This window comes from Ogataea philodendri (genome assembly GCF_020536065.1).
Source record: "Ogataea philodendri strain CBS6075 chromosome Unknown scaffold5, whole genome shotgun sequence".
NCBI classification, from domain to species: domain Eukaryota; kingdom Fungi; phylum Ascomycota; class Pichiomycetes; order Pichiales; family Pichiaceae; genus Ogataea; species Ogataea philodendri.
The window spans coordinates 320,394-339,742 of NW_025764134.1; the positions used below are offsets into that span (position 1 = coordinate 320,394).

General features: G+C 48.1%; 13 protein-coding genes and 2 pseudogenes across 15 annotated transcripts; 5 read left to right on the top strand and 10 right to left on the bottom strand.

The window, feature by feature from the left end:
• Position 1: 1 nt before the first annotated feature.
• On the bottom strand, positions 2-1,597 carry OGAPHI_006161 (uncharacterized protein; the record flags this gene model as incomplete). The annotated part of the gene is made up of 1 exon (XM_046207421.1): positions 2-1,597. One exon carries the CDS (start codon positions 1,595-1,597, stop codon positions 2-4), a length of 1,596 nt encoding a protein of 531 aa, XP_046059086.1.
• A 524-nt stretch (positions 1,598-2,121) lies between these two features.
• On the bottom strand, positions 2,122-2,571 carry OGAPHI_006162 (uncharacterized protein; the record flags this gene model as incomplete). The annotated part of the gene is made up of 1 exon (XM_046207422.1): positions 2,122-2,571. The coding sequence occupies one exon, from the start codon at positions 2,569-2,571 to the stop codon at positions 2,122-2,124; it is 450 nt and encodes a 149-aa protein (XP_046059087.1).
• Positions 2,187-5,109, top strand: OGAPHI_006163 (annotated as a pseudogene). Its single transcript has 3 exons — positions 2,187-2,484; positions 2,907-4,403; positions 4,769-5,109. Coding segments are annotated over exons 1-3 (2,136 nt in total).
• Positions 4,415-6,103, bottom strand: OGAPHI_006164 (uncharacterized protein; the record flags this gene model as incomplete). The annotated part of the gene is made up of 1 exon (XM_046207423.1): positions 4,415-6,103. The coding sequence occupies one exon, from the start codon at positions 6,101-6,103 to the stop codon at positions 4,415-4,417; it is 1,689 nt and encodes a 562-aa protein (XP_046059088.1).
• Positions 6,104-6,240: 137 nt separating this feature from the next.
• Positions 6,241-12,150, top strand: OGAPHI_006165 (uncharacterized protein; the record flags this gene model as incomplete). Its single annotated transcript, XM_046207424.1, has 1 exon — positions 6,241-12,150. The coding sequence occupies one exon, from the start codon at positions 6,241-6,243 to the stop codon at positions 12,148-12,150; it is 5,910 nt and encodes a 1,969-aa protein (XP_046059089.1).
• OGAPHI_006166 lies at positions 6,360-7,144 on the bottom strand (annotated as a pseudogene). The gene is made up of 2 exons: positions 6,990-7,144; positions 6,360-6,582 (listed from the first exon to the last, which is right to left on the bottom strand). Coding segments are annotated over exons 1-2 (378 nt in total).
• On the bottom strand, positions 9,939-10,244 carry OGAPHI_006167 (uncharacterized protein; the record flags this gene model as incomplete). The annotated part of the gene is made up of 1 exon (XM_046207425.1): positions 9,939-10,244. One exon carries the CDS (start codon positions 10,242-10,244, stop codon positions 9,939-9,941), a length of 306 nt encoding a protein of 101 aa, XP_046059090.1.
• OGAPHI_006168 (uncharacterized protein) lies at positions 11,244-11,480 on the bottom strand (the record flags this gene model as incomplete). The annotated part of the gene is made up of 1 exon (XM_046207427.1): positions 11,244-11,480. The coding sequence occupies one exon, from the start codon at positions 11,478-11,480 to the stop codon at positions 11,244-11,246; it is 237 nt and encodes a 78-aa protein (XP_046059091.1).
• A 2-nt stretch (positions 12,151-12,152) lies between the features above and the next one.
• On the bottom strand, positions 12,153-12,902 carry OGAPHI_006169 (uncharacterized protein; the record flags this gene model as incomplete). The annotated part of the gene is made up of 1 exon (XM_046207428.1): positions 12,153-12,902. One exon carries the CDS (start codon positions 12,900-12,902, stop codon positions 12,153-12,155), a length of 750 nt encoding a protein of 249 aa, XP_046059092.1.
• Positions 12,193-12,555, top strand: OGAPHI_006170 (uncharacterized protein; the record flags this gene model as incomplete). The annotated part of the gene is made up of 1 exon (XM_046207429.1): positions 12,193-12,555. The coding sequence occupies one exon, from the start codon at positions 12,193-12,195 to the stop codon at positions 12,553-12,555; it is 363 nt and encodes a 120-aa protein (XP_046059093.1).
• On the top strand, positions 12,750-15,308 carry OGAPHI_006171 (uncharacterized protein; the record flags this gene model as incomplete). The annotated part of the gene is made up of 3 exons (XM_046207430.1): positions 12,750-13,007; positions 13,450-14,393; positions 14,765-15,308. The coding sequence occupies 3 exons, from the start codon at positions 12,750-12,752 to the stop codon at positions 15,306-15,308; spliced, it is 1,746 nt and encodes a 581-aa protein (XP_046059094.1).
• Positions 14,592-15,302, bottom strand: OGAPHI_006172 (uncharacterized protein; the record flags this gene model as incomplete). The annotated part of the gene is made up of 1 exon (XM_046207431.1): positions 14,592-15,302. One exon carries the CDS (start codon positions 15,300-15,302, stop codon positions 14,592-14,594), a length of 711 nt encoding a protein of 236 aa, XP_046059095.1.
• A 164-nt stretch (positions 15,309-15,472) lies between the features above and the next one.
• OGAPHI_006173 (uncharacterized protein) lies at positions 15,473-16,897 on the bottom strand (the record flags this gene model as incomplete). Its single annotated transcript, XM_046207432.1, has 1 exon — positions 15,473-16,897. The coding sequence occupies one exon, from the start codon at positions 16,895-16,897 to the stop codon at positions 15,473-15,475; it is 1,425 nt and encodes a 474-aa protein (XP_046059096.1).
• Positions 16,898-17,092: 195 nt separating this feature from the next.
• OGAPHI_006174 (uncharacterized protein) lies at positions 17,093-18,346 on the top strand (the record flags this gene model as incomplete). Its single annotated transcript, XM_046207433.1, has 1 exon — positions 17,093-18,346. The coding sequence occupies one exon, from the start codon at positions 17,093-17,095 to the stop codon at positions 18,344-18,346; it is 1,254 nt and encodes a 417-aa protein (XP_046059097.1).
• Positions 18,347-18,348: 2 nt separating this feature from the next.
• On the bottom strand, positions 18,349-19,233 carry OGAPHI_006175 (uncharacterized protein; the record flags this gene model as incomplete). The annotated part of the gene is made up of 1 exon (XM_046207434.1): positions 18,349-19,233. The coding sequence occupies one exon, from the start codon at positions 19,231-19,233 to the stop codon at positions 18,349-18,351; it is 885 nt and encodes a 294-aa protein (XP_046059098.1).
• Positions 19,234-19,349: the final 116 nt, after the last annotated feature.

Consider the following 19,349-nt stretch of genomic DNA (forward strand, 5'->3'; position numbering starts at 1 on the left):
ATCATCTTCGTTGTCTCATGCCCATAGAAATCTCTTCCTCATACTCGCTGTCTAAGTCGCTGCTATTCAGTTCTTCCTCGGTCGAGGACTCGCTCTCGCTGAACCCGGCTGTGGTATTCTTATTGAGCTTGCGGCCGCGCTCTATGGCCCGCTCGATACCAAGTCTATGCTTGATAAATAATAATTTCGGATATGTGACCAATTCTGCGTTGGAAATAAGCTGTGCGAGTTGCTCTTCGGTTGGATCTCCCAGTAGATTAAAATAATCCTTGACTTTGATTTTCGGGAAAAGGGTAATTGTTCCGTCAAAACGCTGGAGGAAGACGCTCGACCAGTCACTGTCCAGGAAGTTTGGCAGAATCTGGAAATCCTTAATCATCTTCAGCCATTTCAAGCTCTCCAGCTTGATCAGGTTCTCCAAATAGCTCGGTAGAAAACCACCACGATAGCTCTTCCCGCGTGGACGTGGCACAGGACGACCAATGTCTCCTCTATTCTTGTAAAACCACAGCAAGACATGGGGGTTCACCTGCGACACAATAGTGAATTGCACATTGAAGTAGGAATTCAACGACTGAAGAGGAATGTCTGTCCGTAACGATCCGTCTTGCCATCTGCTACCAAACGAAAAGGGCCGAATTTTATGGGTCTTTCGATCTTTCTCCATTAGAACGACTGGTTTCAACACTCCAGGGACAGCAGCCGATGCCAGCAACGTAGACCATATACAACAGTTCGGAGACGTGATGTAGTTGCACAAGATCTCTGGAGAGTGAGGTTCATGTGGAGTGGTTGGAATATTGAGGATTTTCCCTGTTCTTTCAAAAGACTCACGGAAAGTTGTGGATCCAAGAGTCCACCACTGGGCCTTGCGTGCCAAAGTGACAGAGTCAAAAAGTGCACCCGTTGTCCACCATTGCTTGATCCAGTCCCAAGACTTCTTTCCGTCTGCTGCATTTATTCTTTGAGCCAATTTCGGAGTCAGGAGAGTGAGCAGTTCCTTGTTTGTCCTTGTGGAAGCCAGAGCAGCAATGATGCCTCCTCCAGAGGTTCCACTCATGATATTTGGTAAAAGATCGTTCTCCAACAATGCTTTTAGAACTCCGTAATGGTTATAACAGAAGGACGCACCACCACTCAGAGCCAGAGCAGTCTTTCCGTAGTTCCTCGAGATGATTCTGAAGAAGATCCGTTTCTCATCAGCAGCCACTTTATCAGTATCTATAATCGCGTTGATAGAGCTGAGAACTTCGGAGTTGTACTCCTCGATGAGTCTCTTTGTGCCGTAGTAACATTGAGAGTAGAGCATGGGGTTTTCGACACCGGCAAAATTCGATTTCACACAACCCTGCAACACGACCATGAGCTCTTCATAGTTTCTTTCAGCGCGCAAATGTCTAAGGTTTCTATTGAGTCGTTGGAGAGTGCGCCAATCGTATCCGGCAGAGCGGTCCTTATTTTTCCACTCGTCAAGTCCCAGCCGTTTATCCATTTCTTTGGCTTTTGCAACGTAATCTTCGTAGTTTGAGGCCGACTGGAGTTTCGCCAGCAGAGTTTTGCGCTCTCCACCACTGGCAACAATGTATTCGCTCACCATCACCGAAAGTCTCACAAAAAAGTAAACGATACTGAGGATTGAGAGCCAGATCACTATCAATATCAGGAAAGGATACCTAAATATCCTGAAACTGACCGAGTTTGTGTCTTCAAATGGAAGGATACTTTCAGGAGTCTCCAGTTGGCTTGATTTGCGGCGAGTTCTTTTGCGTGGCGGAAATTCATGGCCAGGGATCGAGTTCACACGAGATATTGCTGAGTATTCGTCGAACGCCGACTTATCGTCGAAATTCAAGGCCTCCTCGAACGCCAGAAGATCTAACGGTTAGAGCAACATCTAAACACCAACTTACCTTCATCATCTGTATATTCGGCGTCCAAATTATCTGCATTCATAAAGAGTATGGGGTAATTATCAAAAAACAAAGAAAAATCAGTTTTTCTTGATCATACTTGATAGCTAACTTACATATTACAATAAAAAAGGGAATCCATGCAACCATTTGCAACTTTTCCATAATTCAGCTAAATTTCAACCACACCGGTTTCGCCCAGCTTAGTGCTTCAAGCCGATCGTTTACTCTCCATGCTTTTGTTCAACATCTGTTTTTTGTAGTCGTCATACTTGAATGACAGCCGTCTTCCAACCCCAGGAACTGGCCTTGACTCAAAAAACTGATCCGACTTTCTGGGCTTGGATTCGGAAACTTGCGGATCAGGCTGGCTCAAACTTGTTCTTTGCCCCGAAATGGTCTCATAAGAGGGACTCGAGATCACCGAGGCCGAATCGTCGTCATTATGCAACAATTGGTGTCGGTGAACCTGGGACCGCATTCTTTCAAAGCTCAGCTCCTCAGATTGGCGTCTTTGGAGCTGTTGTTCCGGAAGGTCGTTCTGTCTATGAGTGTGAGCCTCCAATTCGGACTTGTAATTATTTGTTGAACTGCGTCTCAAAAGAGGCCGGTAGAACGACTCAATTGGCGTTTGACTGGCGATTGGTGGTTCTTCATCCATAACGAGATTTATTAAAGTCCTCGGCAACTTTAAAAGACAATAAATACGAAAAAGGAGGAGCACCTGATTCGATCGATCCGCACGCCACTATCCGGGGTAACATCTTTGCACAGCGAGAATTAAGTTTGGAGATTAAATAATCTGGATGATTCATACTGGTGCGTTGAGATTGGGGTCACGTTGGCTGCGGCGGTCGGTATCGAGTCTTCCGACCTTTGAGGCAAATCCGGTGAAGACAAGCGAGGAAAAGAAAGATCTCATTCTCACTATTCTGAGTAGTACGGCAACTAAGAGAGAAGCACGAAATTATCTCTCAAAATACCCGTTACTTCGAGAAAACGACATATACGAGACAAAAAACCGCCTTGTCACCGGCACACAGACTCCGGAAACGTACAAGCATGACAAGGTGATCGACGATTTGTTGTTGAGATATTCGCGCACCACCAACATCCAATTTCCAACGGTGACTCAGAGGTCTGAGATTCAGCTCTCGGATACTCTCCGACTAGCGTTGATTCGAATCCCGCCGTTGAGACATCTCGATGTGGACACGATGCACGGGATCGGTTTGACGTTGAACAAAATGATCCAGCTGGGAGTGTCGCCTGTTTTGGTATTGGATGGAAAACACGAGATTGGCAGTGAAACAAACACAATGGTGATCAAGGACTTGACGGAACAATGCGACACGCTGGTGAATATCTTCCGCAACGAGGGACTCCAATTGCGGACTGTCCGTGGACTTTTTGAGTCGGACAGATTCTCAATTCCAGAGCTACTTGTTGTTCCATTGCTTCAAGGGATAATCCCGGTGATTTTCCCTGTTAGCGTCGACCAGCACAGCAACGAGAGTGTTCTAAGTCCGTTTGAGACATTGAAGCGTGTTTCTCAGAATCTGGTGCAGGTCAACCAGGAGTATTCCGATGCCAACCAAGGAGACCTGCTTTCGGTGGAGAAAATTATTTATGTTGAGGAATACGGCGGTATCCCCTCGTTAGAACGGTTCCAGTCGAGTCACGTCTACATCAACTTATTGCAAGAGTACGACGATATTATTTCTGAGCTCAACATCGGACATCTGGACGCCAAACAGAGAAATATCCATGTTCAAAATCTGAAAGAGATGAACGAGCTACTTGCTATCCAACCAACTGCCACCGGGTTGATCACCACCCCGACAATAGCAACACTGAAACACGGCAAAAGAGTCACCAATCCGATCATCTACAACATTCTGACGGACCGTCCAGTTATCTCGTCGTCATTGCCAGTCAATTTGAAAAAGACTCCGCAACTAAACACCACAGTTATCAAAAGAGGAACACCGCTGACAGTTTACTTGTCAGATGACCAGCCAGGTGGAAAAGGGATTGATCTGAAGGAATTCGACCGACGAAAAATCGTCGATCTCAATAAATTAGTTAATCTTATAAACGACTCGTTTGGCAAGACTCTGGACGTGGAACACTATTTGAACAGAGTCAACGGCAAAATCGCAGCAATTATCATCGCCGGAGACTATGAGGGAGGCGCAATTGTCACCTGGGAAGAAGCGGGAGGTCGAAAAGTACCATATCTTGATAAGTTTGCCGTGTTACGCAAACTGCAAGGGATTCCAGGAATAGCAGACATTGTGTTCAAATCTCTGCTCACCACGTACTCCGACGAGCTGCTGTGGAGGTCACGACAGAACAATCCGGTCAACAAGTGGTATTTCGACCGGTCCTCAAGTAACTATTGCATTCCTGGAACCAACTGGAGAATCTTTTTCAGTGGTAGCAGAATAAGATCCTATGACGATCTCAAAGGATATGTGGAAATCTGCTCCAGTATAGAGCCCTCACTTAGATAGGTCCGATAGATCTTTCGACATGTATGGACCGTCCAGCTCGTAGCCCAACCGTTTGTAGTAATTACGCACACCAACACCAGAGATGACACTGATCTTCGACGACCCGTGCTCTTCTCTGGCAATTCTCTCAGCCTCTTCCATCAACAACGTACCGAATCCCTGGTGCTGGAACTTACGTGGGTCCCTGGAATGCAACGGCACAACAGAACCGTAAACGTGAAGTTCTCTAACAATGGACGTTTGTTGGCCTTTGAACTCTTTGCGGTAAGTGTATTTCTTGGATGCCTTACGAAGTCTAAGCAATCCGATCAGAATATCCTGCTTAGGATCCTCGTACGACAGAAACGTCTCCCATCCGCCGTTTGCGTAGTAATCACGACGGATCAGCTCAACCTGGTCTGGCTGCACTTTGTGGTGAACTTCCTGAATTCCTGCTTCTCTTGTACGAACGTCTCTGCAAGTTGTTCCAAAATCCTTCATTCTGGCCAGAGCAAGCTCACGCAGGTTTCCGTTGTCAACACCAGAGGTCACCAATGGCATTGGAATATCTCTCTGGACTCTATAGATTCTTGTCCAAGGAGGAACCAAAGCCATTATTCTGGCAACCAGATCGATCAGCATGTTGGCATTGTACGACCGGTAAAGACCCTTCTTCCATAACTCGTACAGTCCGGTACCTCTAATCACCAGAGTTGGGTAGATCTTCAGACCGTCTGTTCTGAAATCAGGGTTCTCAAAATACTCCTTGAATTGTTCCAAATCTCTTTCCATTCCAACATTTGGCAAATCAGGCATCATGTGCGAAACAACCTTGTATCCAGCGTCCTTGGCATAGCAAAACGTCTCGCAAACGGCCTTCACCGTGTGTCCTCTATTAGTGTCTCTTGCAACATCTTCATACACTGACTGAACACCGATCTCCAATCTGGTGCACCCGTACTTCAGCATGTCGTCAAGATGGGTCTCTGTACAGTAGTCAGGACGAGTCTCGATAGTGATACCAACACACTTGGTCTGAGACTGCTGGGAAAACTTGATCACCTCATCGATATCGGTACCATTGTAACCTGTCAATGCATTATGTAACTGGACAATGAAATCTTCTCTGTAGTCCTTTGGAAGAGACATGAACGTTCCTCCCATGATGATATACTCGACTTTATCAATAGAATGACCGATTTGCTTCAACTGGTCGATTCTTCCTCTTGCCTGTTCGTATGGGTCGTATCTTGCTCTGATGGCTCTCATGGACGTTGGTTCGTAACCGGTGTATGACTGGGTGGAGTACTCAAAGTCCGAGTCTGGACCACCAGGACAATACACACAGATGTTACCAGTGTAGGCAATATGGGGGCATCTATGAGGTTTGCACATGACTGCCACGACGGCGACTCCTGAAGCTGTTCTGACTGGCTTGGCTTTCAGTTTTGGTAATAAGTACTTCTTGTATTGATCGGGGATAGAAGAAATGATGTCTGTGAGTCTTGGTTGTTGTTTGAGCTTGTACTTCTTAGAATATCTGATAATCAGTCCATTCAAGTTGATATCCTTTGAATTATTCAGCGACGCAACAAGTTCCAGAGAGATATCTCCACAACATTGTAAAAATCTCTCCTTTTCGGAAACCATTTTGGGCTTGCCCTTGGGGCCCTTGGGAGGTTTAGCCACTGCGATCATGATTATAATTGAATTTTTCTTATTGCTTAAATTTTTTTTGCTGACACTAAGATCCATGGCAGGAAAATAAACAAATTGAAAATAACCACAAGAGCCAAACACATTGAGACAAACGGCCTATTGAAAACAAACTAGACATGTCTCATGAAGCTGAATCTTTGAACTTTGGTTTCGAAGATACACAGCCACGTGCTCACGACAGCATTGTATCCAAGGACGACGAGATTGTCTCGTCGTTGTCGGAGATCAACAACAATCATGAGGAGGAACCTTTACAGGACGAGACTGCTACCAAACCGGTTGAGGATCCAATCGTATCATCTGAAGTTGCCAGTGACTCTCGGGAGATTGAATCCGTTGCTAAAGAGACCCCTGTTGAACCTGTTTCTGTGGCTGAGGTCGTTCCAACCACAGATCTGGACACTGTCGAGCAAACACGAGAAGAGCACCAACCTTCTTCGGAACAAATCCTGAACGCTCTACAGATTGACGAGACCGAGCAAATACCACAGTTCTCGGCAGAGCCGGCCATAACCAATGCAAAAGATAGTCAAGCGGACGTGGTGGAGGAGCCAGCCATCAATGGTGACCATTCTTCAAATCCAATTTCCGAACAATCAGAACCTGAACCGCAAAGTGTCGTTGAGAAACAGCCTGTGCACGAACAACAGGTTTTTGAGTCTGTCACTGAGACAGAGACGGTCCCGGAACCTGTGATAGACGAACCTGTGTCGGAAACTGTTCCCGATGTGGTTCCAGAAACGCTTCCCGAAGGGGCGGAACCTATTCTTGAGACGGATCACGAGGTAAAGAGTGATGAACAAATTGCAAAAGACCAAGACGTTGCTGAACAGGTGGGTGCCTCGAGCCCAGCTCTCCCAGATACTAATGAAAAGTCCTCAGAGGGAAATATGCCATGGGACTCGGAACCAGCACAATCCCTTCCTTGGGAGGAAGAGCCCCCAAAGCCATTACCATGGGAGGTTTCTGAGCCTGTTGAGCAGGAGATTTCTGAACCTGCTGTTGAAGACGTTGTTCCATCCACCGAAATACTCGCGGAAACTAATAATACTCCAGCCGAGTCTGCAATTGAGAGATCTCTTTCAAAAGACCCACTGCTTGAGCAAGACCCAGTTGAGGAACCACATATTCTCCCTGAAATAGTCCCTGAGACAGTCCCTGAAACAATCACTGAAACTGTTCCTGTTGCTGAACCCGAAGTAGAAGACGTTCTAACGTGGGAGGATGAAAAGGGTACCGAGACTATGCCATGGGATATTCCGGTGGAAAGCACAGAGCCAGTGGAGTCGACCAAAGAGTCCGAAGTCGTGGAACCGGCTCAAGAACTAGCACAGGAGAGTGCGAATGTCTTGGAACATACTCAAGTTGAGACTACTGAAGAGCAGTTGGAGGAAACCTCGCAAGGGCAAACACAAGAGCCTGTCAAGGAGACCAACTTGGATGACAAGTTCAGCTTTTTAGAGTCAGACAACGAGCTCCTGTTGGACGATGTTCTTGACGACGATTTCCTGGAAGACGAGCCTGCCTCTGTTGCGCCTCAAGAACCAGCCCCGGTGACTGCAAAGAAATACACCCCACAAGCCTACACTGCGTCGCCGTATGCACCTCGGGTCGTGCCAATTGGCCAGCCTGTGCAACCGATACAGCAGGGCCAGCAAGGATACGTTCCGCAACAACCAAGTTATCTCACATCTCCTCCTCAACCGGCAGCTCACATCCAGCCACCTTCTCATATAAAAGAGAAGCTCGAAAAGGAGAAGAAGAAAACCGATGCATATGATTTCCCAGCGGAGCTTCTGGCTAAGCATGCCCCTATTCCTAAGGTGGCTACCCCAAAACAAAATGTGTATACCATGATTGAAATGCAGAAGAGTCATCCACAATCTTTTGCATCACCAATACCGCAGGCTAATAGGCTTCCTCCAAGAATGGGGAGCGTTTCATCAACCCGTTCAACTCCTCCACCAATCAAACCTGCACCGAAGTCTCAAAAGAACTTCTTTGAGGAATTGCCTATTCCGAACATTGCGACCACCGTTCAGCATCCTAAAAACCCATATGAGCATAAGAAATCCCAATCTGGACCAAAGAATCCGTACAGGCTTTCACCCGAGGTGACCAAAGCCAGTCCCTATGCACCAATTGTTCAGAATGCAAGCCCTGCAGCTGCGCAAGAGCCTGCTCTATCTCTTCCTCCACAAGCAGGCCTTAGTTCGGGTCCACGTACCAGAAAGTCTACCAACCCATATGCTCCAGCAGAGGTTGGGGGACATGCAAGAACCCTTTCTGTAAACTCAAACCCCCCTGTTCAGGCGAACGTGGTTCCTGTTCCACATAAATCGCCGATCGGAAAGCTTGTTAGTCCAGTGATCCCTTCTTCCAATATTCAGGGACATCACCAAACAGCCCAGAATAATCATATTGGAATCCAGCAGCCCCAGCTCCATATTTCTACGAATCCGCAGAAACCGCCAACAAAGTATTCTCCATACACTCCGCAGACAAAAACGTTCCCGTCTCCAGCTCCTGTTGGACAAACGAGAAACCATTACCAGCCACTAGACTCGGTCTACGGCGACAATCTTAAACCAGATACAAGTTCTGCTTCATTTGCAAATAACAAGAAGACAGCATTCTTGCCTCCCTCAAAAAGTGCTGGACACGGTTCGCTGAAAACTACTGCACCATCAATTCATTCTGCCCCTGCTCCCGTTGTGGTGAATCCTGAAAACTTGGTCAGAAGACAATGGCCATTATTCAGTTTCTCTGCCGGTAACAAGGTGGCTTACTTGATTCCAGCTTCGGATGGGTATGGTCATCAAAAGCATGATGTAAAAATCCTGGACACAACCGTCGCTATAGGAAATCATTCGCTTGTTCAACAGTTCCCAGGTCCATTGCTGAAAAATCGAACCAAGAAGAAGGATGTTGAGAAATGGATCAGTGACAAGCTTGTTTCATGCGGGGCAGAACTTGAAGGTCCATTTACGACAGATTCGCAGATCCTTTGGGCAGTTCTAAAGGTCATGGTTGCCAATATTAGTAAGCCAGGCGATTTCGTTCAGGAAGCGTATCTTCAGGGCATAGTCCAAGTTCTCAATCCCGTGTTGTCGATCAACCAGAACAGAAACGCTTCTATTGATTTCTCCAAATTGAGCAACTTCACTATTCCTAACCAGAAACCGTTCAACGCGCACAAACTTGACCAAAGCGGTGTTTTGAATCTACACAAGTACCTGGAAACTGGAGATAAGTCAAATGCTCTGCAAATGGCTATCGTGGAAGAAGACTGGGCAGTGGCTTTGATCCTTGGAAATATGATTAGCTCTGATACCTTTACAAAAGTTGTGAAGCTTTACACTTCACGGGCATTCGATCCTTCAGACATACTCCAACAAAATTTGAGTATGTGTTTGCAATCGTCAAGCGACGACGGATTTAGTGTTGAACAGTTCCATGGTAAAGAAGAATGGATTGTGGATAATTTCAGATCCATTATTCCTTTCATACTTTTGAACAATCAAAATCCTGCTACCGTGTTGGTTCAAGTTGGATCCCTATTGGCGGAGGGTGGATTCGAAATCTACAGCAAGGTGTGTTTCATGCTTTCTGGACTTCCTTTAATTCCAAAGAACCAGACACAATCTCCAAGTGATATCGACTCGATGATTGTTGAGGAATTATACTCTTACATCTTGCAGTCTTCATCAAATGTCCCTCCTGCATTCCCTAACGGATTCCCTCACATACCATCTGTGGAAATTCGCCATGCTTCCTACTTGGCAGATCTTGGTTTCTTCGTGGAAGCCAAACGCTATGTCGACCATTTCAGCTCTTCATTGAAATCAAGAGGCGCATATATTGATCCAGATGTTGCTCTTGAAAGCGCAAAGCTGATGGAAAGACTTTCCCAAACAGAAGTGGACGCCTCTGGCTGGTTTGGTAGCAAGCTTGGAAGATCAGGATTTGACAAAGTTTGGGGACAATTGGACAAATCTTTCAACAAGTTTGTTGCTGGGGAGGAACTTGAGGACGGTAAAAAAGCCCGCTCAGAAGGTGTCTTTGCGAAATACAGCCCGGCTCCATCGCGTAACCAGTCGCAATTGGATCTTGTTAGCATGCAGCCGCAGTCCCAACCTATCATGTCAGGACATCAACCGTTGTCTCGGGCAGCATCTTTTGGACCATATGCATCTTCGTCGCACTCTCATTCTGCTCCAACAACTTCATCTAACTCCACATTGGTGCAGTCATATCAACCATACTCGCAGGCCAAATCTAAATCTAAGAAGAGTACACCATATGCCCCAGTTCCGGCGATCGACAGTGGTATCGATAGCAGCCGGATCACTATGAGCACTGCGCCGTTGTCTGCTTCCAGCTCTTATGCTTCCATGCCAAAACATGAGGCAGCTCCAGCGCCACCTCCGCAGGTTGCTCAAACGGCACCACAACCTTTCCCAGCAGCAGGAAACCCATACCAACCTAGAAGACCTGGTCTGCAAGCGAGATCATCCACCATTGGATACGAATCTGCACAGGCCAACAAACTGGAAAGCCCATATGATCCACAACAAAACTCAAACCCGGCTCCTCCACAAAAAGCTGCTCCTTCGAAGTATTCACCTTGGAAGGAGCATGCTTCGCTTGAGCCAGCAAAGCCTGTTGCGCCCGTGGCTCCCCCTGAAAACGAGGATAGTGTTGATAATTATCCAGAATCATTTTCCTCGATCAGAACCGACATCAACGTGCAGCAGCCTTCAGCTTATAGGCCAGTCACGACTCAGTTCGACTCAATTAACGTCTCTCCAGCAGCATCGACCACCTCGTCAACTAATCCGCTTCCTGATCCAGAGTCCGAGAACGATCCTTCAACAGCACCTGAGGTTAGCAAACCGCGTGCTCCAGCAGCCGCTGCAAGTCATCCACCTCCTAAACAAAAGGTTTACAACCCTTATGCTCAGGTGATGTCTAAGAAATCAAACGGCGTGGCAAAGGAAAGCCGTTACAAGCCTTCAAACACAATCATGGCTGAATCCACCCAGTCTCTTGAAGACTCCAATATTCAGGACTCACAGATTCCTGACATGGATTCGTACGACTTCTACAGTTATGGTGGTTACCATGCTCCTACTGCAGCGGAAATCGAAGCTGCAAAGAAGTTGGAGAACGAAGACAAGGTGGATGAACCTGAGCCAGAAACACAGAAAGAGTCTGAACCAGAGCAGGAGCAAATTGAGAGAGATTCAGATTTCGAGTCTGAAGCTAACGATGAGCCTCTGCCTCCACCTACCGGTAGAATTTTGAGACCGGCAGCTTCGTTCCACGGAGCTACTGCTAACCATTTGAGAAGCATGTTTGAGCCTCCGTCTGCTCCATTCAGAGGGGCTGCCAAGTCTCCAGCATTAGTTGTGACCGATCAGAAACGGTATCATGCCGAAGACAATGACGACGAGTACTACGACGACGTGGTTGACGACGACGATGAGGATGTCGACGCCAAGCAGGCAGAGAGGAAGAGACAGGAAGAAGCCAAGAGAAAAGCTGAGGTGGAGGCCAAGAAGAAGCAGGAAGAGGAGGCCAAGAAGAACGAGCAACAAAAAGGACCTGATGGAAACGGTGGCTCGTGGTTTGGCTGGCTTGGAAGAAAGAAGGATGACCAACCAAAGCCTATCAAGGCCAAACTGGGAGAACAGATGACTCTTGATTACGACGAGAAGTTAAAGAGGTGGGTCAACAGAAACGCTCCACCTGAAGAGCAGGTCGCCGACACGCCTCCTCCGCCTCCGGTGAAGAGGATTGTTTCTGAGGCTAATGTTCCGCGGGCTCCTTTGAACGAACCGTCGAGCAGTCCTGCTCCACCAGGACCTCCAGGTGCGCCGGGCCCAGCAAGTGCGCGCACGCCGGGAACAGTGAATGGTACCAAAAAGTCGGACAACATCGAGGAGCTACTATCGATGTCCACTACACGTAGGTCAAAGAGAGGTCCACGGCGAGGATACGTTGACGTGATGGGTCAGAAATAGAGTCATTTTGAATCATAATACTTGAAGTCAAGGCGGTGGACCATGTCGTCAAAATCGAGCACTTTGAGACATGGCACGATCGATGGCACTTTGGCGATGTTGATGAGTGTCATTGTGCAATTTGGAAGCGTGAGTCTGTATGCTCTGATGGATTTGTCGAGCGAGACCAGAACAAGCAAGAACGAGAAGCTGTTGATGCGCACACAGTCGAGCGCAGCAATGGATCCGATCAGCGGGAGCTCGAACCGTTTCACGATTCTCTCTGCAGCGAGGTCAAACACTCCAATCAGGTTGAACGAGTCCATGAACAGAATTTTGGATTTGTGCAACGTGAAGATGTGGTTGACCGAGTGCGTTGACAGCTGGTATATCTGGATGGGCACCTTAGCGAGGAACGGTTTATAAACAAGCATTTTGCCGAACTTGGTTGTTGCCAGGACGGTGACGTCGTCGTCTGTAGGCGGCTCGTTGATCACCACTGCGTTCTTGAGCCACAGAAAGTCGCCGTTCTGTTTAGGGGTCGACGTTTTGTACACTGGTTTTGTGGTGATGATACTTCTGCACACTCTAAGAAAAGTTGATTCTGCAGTTTGACGTAGATGGCTTTCGTAGTCCTTTCGAATATCGTACATTTCGAGACTGTTATTGTAGCCCCCGGTGACAAACTTGAACGGGCTATCCAGCGGACAGCAGAACTCTACGGGATCCTCGATGAGGAGGAAAAAGCCTCCTTCGAGTTCCTGGTCGCGCATAAGCTGGTGGATGTCGTACACGGTCACGAGGCCGCGGTTACTGCAGCTGATGAGGAAATGGTCCACCACGTTGAGAGCCACCATAAAGTCTGTTCCGAGCCTGAGGTTTTCAGTAAGCGAGACGCGCGGCGATGAGGCGTTTTCCGCGTAGATGTCTATGAGGCCGCCCTGGCGGCCGATCGCGATGTATTTGGCGTTGTTGAGGGCGAACGGGGTGATCTGCTCTATTGTGGCGGCCGAATAGAGCGAGCTGTAAGGGGCCGTTGACGGGTTGGCGAGCCGGATGCGCGAACCAGGCTGGTCCTGACAGATGTCGAGTTCTGGCGGTTAGAATTGGGCGGCTAGCAGCACACTTACGCGTTAATTTCGACTCGCTTCGTACTGTCGAGAGAAGAACATTCATCAGATGGAAGATAACGGAGCGACGCCAAATTGAAACATTTCGTCGCGTCGCATTTATTTTTTTAAAATAATGACTGGGTCTGTTCCTCAGGAGATACGAACGGTTATCGACGAAACAGCGCGCTTTGTGTTTCGCAACGGCGAGGCTTTGGAAACAAGACTTGCCAAGAAAGAGGAAGGTAACTCCAAGTTTTCGTTTCTCCACCCAAATGATAAATATCATGGCTACTATAAGAACCTGTTGACAGAGCTAAGAGAGGGTACTGTGTCCGCACAAGAGGGGGATCCTGTCCCCGAGGCACACGAACTGCGGTTTATAGTTGACCCGGGAAAGGTTTCGGCGTTGGATCTGGACATGATGAAGCTTGCGGCACAGTTTGTGGCCGTTAATGGAGACTCGTTTATAGAGCAGCTGGAGAAGCACGTTTCGTCCGACAAGAAACAGTCGCTGCAGTTTGAGTTTCTCAGGCCGTCGCACTCGCTGCATAAGGTGTTTGAGCGGTATTTGGGGTCGTACCGGCTGATTCTTGAGGAAGAGGGCCAGATTAAGCAAGAGCTGGACGGGTTTAGCACGACGCGGTTCCTGGACCGATGTTACGTGCGGGCGGGCAAGATGGCCGAGGCAAAAGAGGAGGAGTCGCGACAGAAACAGCGGCTGGAGAAAGAGCAGCTGGAGTTTGCGTCGATCGACTGGCAGGACTTTGTGGTGGTGGAGACGATCGAGTTTTCCGAGGTGGACGAGGTGGCCCAGCTGGGCGTCCCGCTTGATCGGGGCGAGCTGGAGTACCGGTCGTTGGTCGACAAGGGAGAGGAGGCAGAAGAAGAAGAAGAAGAGGAGGATGAGGAGGAAGAGATACCGACATACGACGAGCAGAAACCATCCACTCCTGACACCCCCACAGTTACTGTTCGGCAGGGAATGAAGATCCGATCTGCGGGCGAGTCTCGTTTGAAGCGCAAGCGCGAGGAAACAAAGTACTCTGTGGACGCCAAGAGCGGAGAAAGACAGGTGGTTTGTCCGCTCACAGGGCAGCTGATCCCAGAAAGCAGGTTTGGCCAGCATCTAAGCATTCTGCTCAGAGACCCAAAGTACAAGGAAGAGAAGCAAAAATACGAGTCCAAGATGAAATACGGGGATGGACTCAGCACAGACGAAATATACGACAACATCAAGCGGCTGGCGGAGATCGATAAGCGCCAAAAGCTTTAATAACGTGATAATTGATTATGATGTAGATAAATACACAACCTAAAAGTTTTTTCTAGCCGGTAGCCTGTCTACAATCCTTAAGCCTTCAACGAAGAAGCTCTTCTCTTTCTGATTTCAGCCTTCTCAGCCTTACGCTCGTGGAGACGCTGGGCAAGCAATTGGGCGTACTCAGCAGCAGCATCTCTTTGAGCCTGAGCGTTCTTGATCTTCAAAGCCTTGACAGCTCTCTTTCTCTGGAGTCTTTGAGGAGTAACCAATCTCTGGATCTTTGGAGCCTTGGTGTACTTCTTCTCACCCTTAACAACCTCTCTTCTAACGACGAACTGTCTGACATCATCCTCCTTGGTCAAACCGTAGAACTTTCTGATGTGGTTGGCTCTCTTAGGACCCAATCTCTTTGGAACCTGAGCATCGGTCAAACCCTCGATCTCTTGCTCACCCTGCTTAACAACAACAAGGGACAAGACAGCAAGGTCGTTACCAACAATACAGCCTCTGACAGACTTTCTCTTTCTCTCTCCGGTTCTTCTTGGTCTGTAACAGGAGACATCCTTGGTCAAGAACAATTTAACTCTGTTTGGGATCATCACACCTTGCTTCATTGGGAAACCTTGCTTGTCGTTACCACCAGTGATCTTGAAGACGTAGCCCTTGAACTCATCGCTCACGGCATCTCCCTCGACCTCTTGGCCCATTCTTTTTTCGAAGAAAGCTCTCAATTTGTGTTCATCTTCGATGTCAATACTCTTCTGAGTACCGTTGGCTGGGTAAGCGATGTTCAACTGCATGGTTAGTATACTATATGGTGCGTTTCTAGCTACCTACCTTCATCTTTAGTAGAGAATATTTCACGAATTTTTTTTCATGGAAAAACAAGTGTGAAAAAAATTGTTCCCAGCCCTGCTCGAGGTCACGTGAATTTTCAATAATTGTTAAAGCTCTAAATACTGTACACTGCCTACTTGTCGCTGTCTCGTCGCTCGGCAACCTGGGCAGCCTGGTTGTATATGGCGGACCCGATCACCTGTAGCGGTGTCGTCAACGTAGAGAAGTTCCCGTCTTGGTTTGGGGCTCCGTTGCCCGTCAGCGGCGCCGCAAAGCTGCTGCCTGTAGACGTGGACGGAGCCGTTTTCTGCGCAGAATCCCCCGCGCTGGATGTACCCTGCTGCGGCGGTTGCGCTTGCGGACCTCCCGGCGCTGGCGGCGGCTGGCCAGCAACGCCCGGTAACATGTGGGGGCCGGTTCCTGGCAACGGAGTATTACCGGTCCCCATGGGTATCGACCACTCTTGACTATAGTACACGTTAGGAGACGGGAACATGTCCAGGTATCTGGAAGGCAATCCCGACGGTAACCCAGATGCTAGCACAGGCGTGTCGCCTGTGTAGTTGAAAAACGGCTGCCCTCCCCCAGGGGTGGATTTGGGCTGGAACTTGGCACTGTACGGCCCAAATCCTTGCTGCTGCGCCATGTGTTGCTGTTGAGAGCTCCCCATCGGGAAAATCGGCGTAGGGAGGATCTGGGTAGGAGACATTTGCGGGATAGACGAAAACAGTCCGTGCGGCATTGTAGCAGACACCGGCGTGGACTTGTTGGACGAGTTCCCTTGGTCCAACGGGTTTTGGGCATGTTGAGTCACAATGTTCAAACCGGGCAAAAACGAGTTGGACGTTGGGGTCGCGAGAATGCTTACTTTCTTCGAGTTCTGCGTACCCTGTGTAGTCCCCGTAGCATCGGTATTTTCGTTGTCCTTGTCCTTGTTGATCGAGCTTGACTCCAAAGCTGTCACCGTGATAGCACTGTCAGACGACGACCGATCGTTGCTTGGAATCTGCAAACTCAACAGAGGCCGCTTGGACATTCTGGTGGCAGACTGGCCCTGACCTGATTCTTTCAGAGGAACAAACGCCGGTCTTCGACGAGAATCTTGAGTCCGAGGAGATCGACTCAATTTCCGTTTTTTCGACGGAGTATCGTCGAAATCCTCGTCGTCATCGCCGTCGTCATCGTCAACATCTGAGTTGCTGTTCTGATCCAATATGTCTTCCTCAATTGGCTCCGATTTGGCGGCCTTCGTCTCGGCCCTGGTGCCCTTTTTCGTCGACAAGCGTGAAATCAGCTTGTAATTGCCGTAGTCCTGGGGGCGCTTGGACTCCTGAGTCTGCTCGCTCTGTTGGTATTTGTCAATGACGGCCTGCGGTTCATTGGAGGAGTACTCATACACCTTGTGGTTGTGTCCAATAATTATCACAGCTATGTCAACCTTACACAGGATCGATAACTCGTGTGCCTTCTTGAATAGTCCAGCTTTTCGCTTCACGAAAGTCACCGTTCTGTTCCGTTCGTCGTTAATCGGTTGGATCTCAATCTTTCTTCTGCCCATGATGACATAAGACTCTTGTCACACCGTGCTTATTACAGTTTCCTTATTTATTTAAAGTTTTTGTTGCAAGTTGCTAATTTTAGGTTCCTCACCATCGACGCGCCGATCGGCCAATCGGGGCAGAACAGAATAAATGGGCTGCTACCATCGATATATAACGTCCAAGCTTGCACATGTGGGCATCATATCGGTGTCATGATCGCCTTGTCTGTCTGCGGATTGGTCTCCTTGCTTGCTTCTGCCGTGTGTTGCCAGCCAATACCGGCAAACCAGTCGCTTCCAGCGACAGGGCCCGGATTCTCAACTTCCTGGGACATCTCAAGAATCATCAGTCGACACCAGCCCCAAGGCGTCCAGTTGAACGATCCAGATGTCTTTGACTATCTGGAGCACTTGGCCTCCCTCTTGCAGATCACAAACTGCGATAACAAGTACAAAGCTCTCAAGCTACCATCCAACACGTTCTCCACAAGCTTGCAATTTCCGTCCAAATTAGAAACTCTCACAGATATACCTAACAACACAACCTCTGTGGAGGTGGTAGCTAAGGTCAGTACTCGAAAACCGGACAAGAAGCTCGACTGGCTCCAATATCTGCTAAATGCCAACAGTCTGATCTATGTGGACCACAAGTACCAGAAGATCGTCATTTCGTTCCGCAGTGATCTCAAACTGACAGACTATATCACCATCTACCAAGATCAAGCAGCAGTTTATTGGCCATTTGTATACAAAGAAGGGTTTTGGAAATCCGTCAAGAAGAAGCTCAGTCCTGATCTCGTCCAAGATCTCTACAGCGTTTACAAGAACAAATACTGGTCCTACTATTGGAGCAACTACCTCAAGTCCAACAGGGTGCACTCTGGTTACTTCAACATTGCAAATCGGATGTTCGAAGAAATCTTTGTTCAATATATAAATACTAAGCAGCAGTATCCAGACTACAAGCTGGTCTTTTTGGGCCACTCTATGGGTGGATCCATAGCTTCCATTGTGAGTTTGAACTTCCATCATCTGGGGATTCCAAATGTGCTTGTGACTTTCAATTCGCCGAAACTGTGGTCAAACAGCATGGCTGACATGTATGACAAAGTCTCGAAAACAACACAGATCAGGAAAGTTTCCATGGACCTGGATACGGGGTATCTGAGGCTCTGGAACACAAGAGACGCGTGGAACTTGTTTCCTCCAGGGTCTCTGCTTGGAGTGATTTTCGCAAAAGCGTACAAACATAGCGGGCTCTCACTGGCCACCGAGCAGAAGAAGTTGGAACTTTCAATGGAAGACCTAGTTGTGGAATATGACCTTTTAGGAAAATGGGACTATGAAATGGAGCATAAGCATTGCAAGTTCATCAAGACCACCGACGAGTTTGCTAATGTCATGTCCTGGGACGCGCATCGTGTATTGCTGAAAGACATATGGGCGTGTGTAGATTTGAAACCGTGAGATTAGAGGTCTGAATCCTGTATTTGTTCGGCGAAAACCGGACCTTCGGAATGGTAAACCTTTGGGCTTTTGTCTGCGCTTTTGATGCTCTTGACACTGACTTGGCTGATTTGGTCACTTTCGTTTTCAAATGGACTTTCATCGGAAGCGAAAGGAACCGACAAATTAAGCGGGGTCATCGGAGGCATGTTCAACGAAGACGGAAGGAACTCTGGCGAGCGGCCTCCAATCGAGTTGGGGATCGAATCTGTTCTAGTTAATGGGTAATGTGGAGTAAACCGATTATTGAGTCTAAAACTCGATCCAGCAAGATACGAAGAACTTCGTGACTTGAAGGAATTGGGCGGAGAAGACTGGTTCAGATTGAAGTTGGATGGCGAGGCGGCCAGCGATGTGGGTATCAACGAAGGGGAATCCGGCGCAGCAAGAATAGCCACAGGTTGAGTGGTTCTGGTGGTACCTTTTGGCGATGTGAATGAGTATTTGCGGTAGGCTTGTCCTTGTTGCGGGATAGATGAAGATGACGATGTTTGCAATAGAGGTAGCCGGTGCTGGTTCAGATTTCGCTGGAAACTGCCTGATGTGGCTGATATAGTTCCAACTTGCTGATTGAGCGAGAGCAATGATATATTAGATGCAGAGGTGATCAAATTTCCCTGGGAGTCCACACCAACGGACGTGGCGAGAAGATCTGGTGACTCGCCGCCCGTTGACAGAGTCTCGCGCATGTCGCGTGGCTCTGTGTCCCGCGAGACTGAGTTTTTGCCACCGCGTGATGTTAATGTATTGATGCTGTCATTATCCTGGAGTGTAGCGTTTGAGGCGTTTTCGCGCATACCAAGTTTCATCATCTGACTCGTCAAATGAGCAGCTGCTCTTTCAGACATCGCTAATAGTGGTGAGGAAAGATAATCGTAAAAGATACGAAATTTGACCTTGCTAGCGATTTGGGTAAGATAAAAATTTTCAATTTCACAGCCCTTTAAAGCAGCAAAATAGTGAT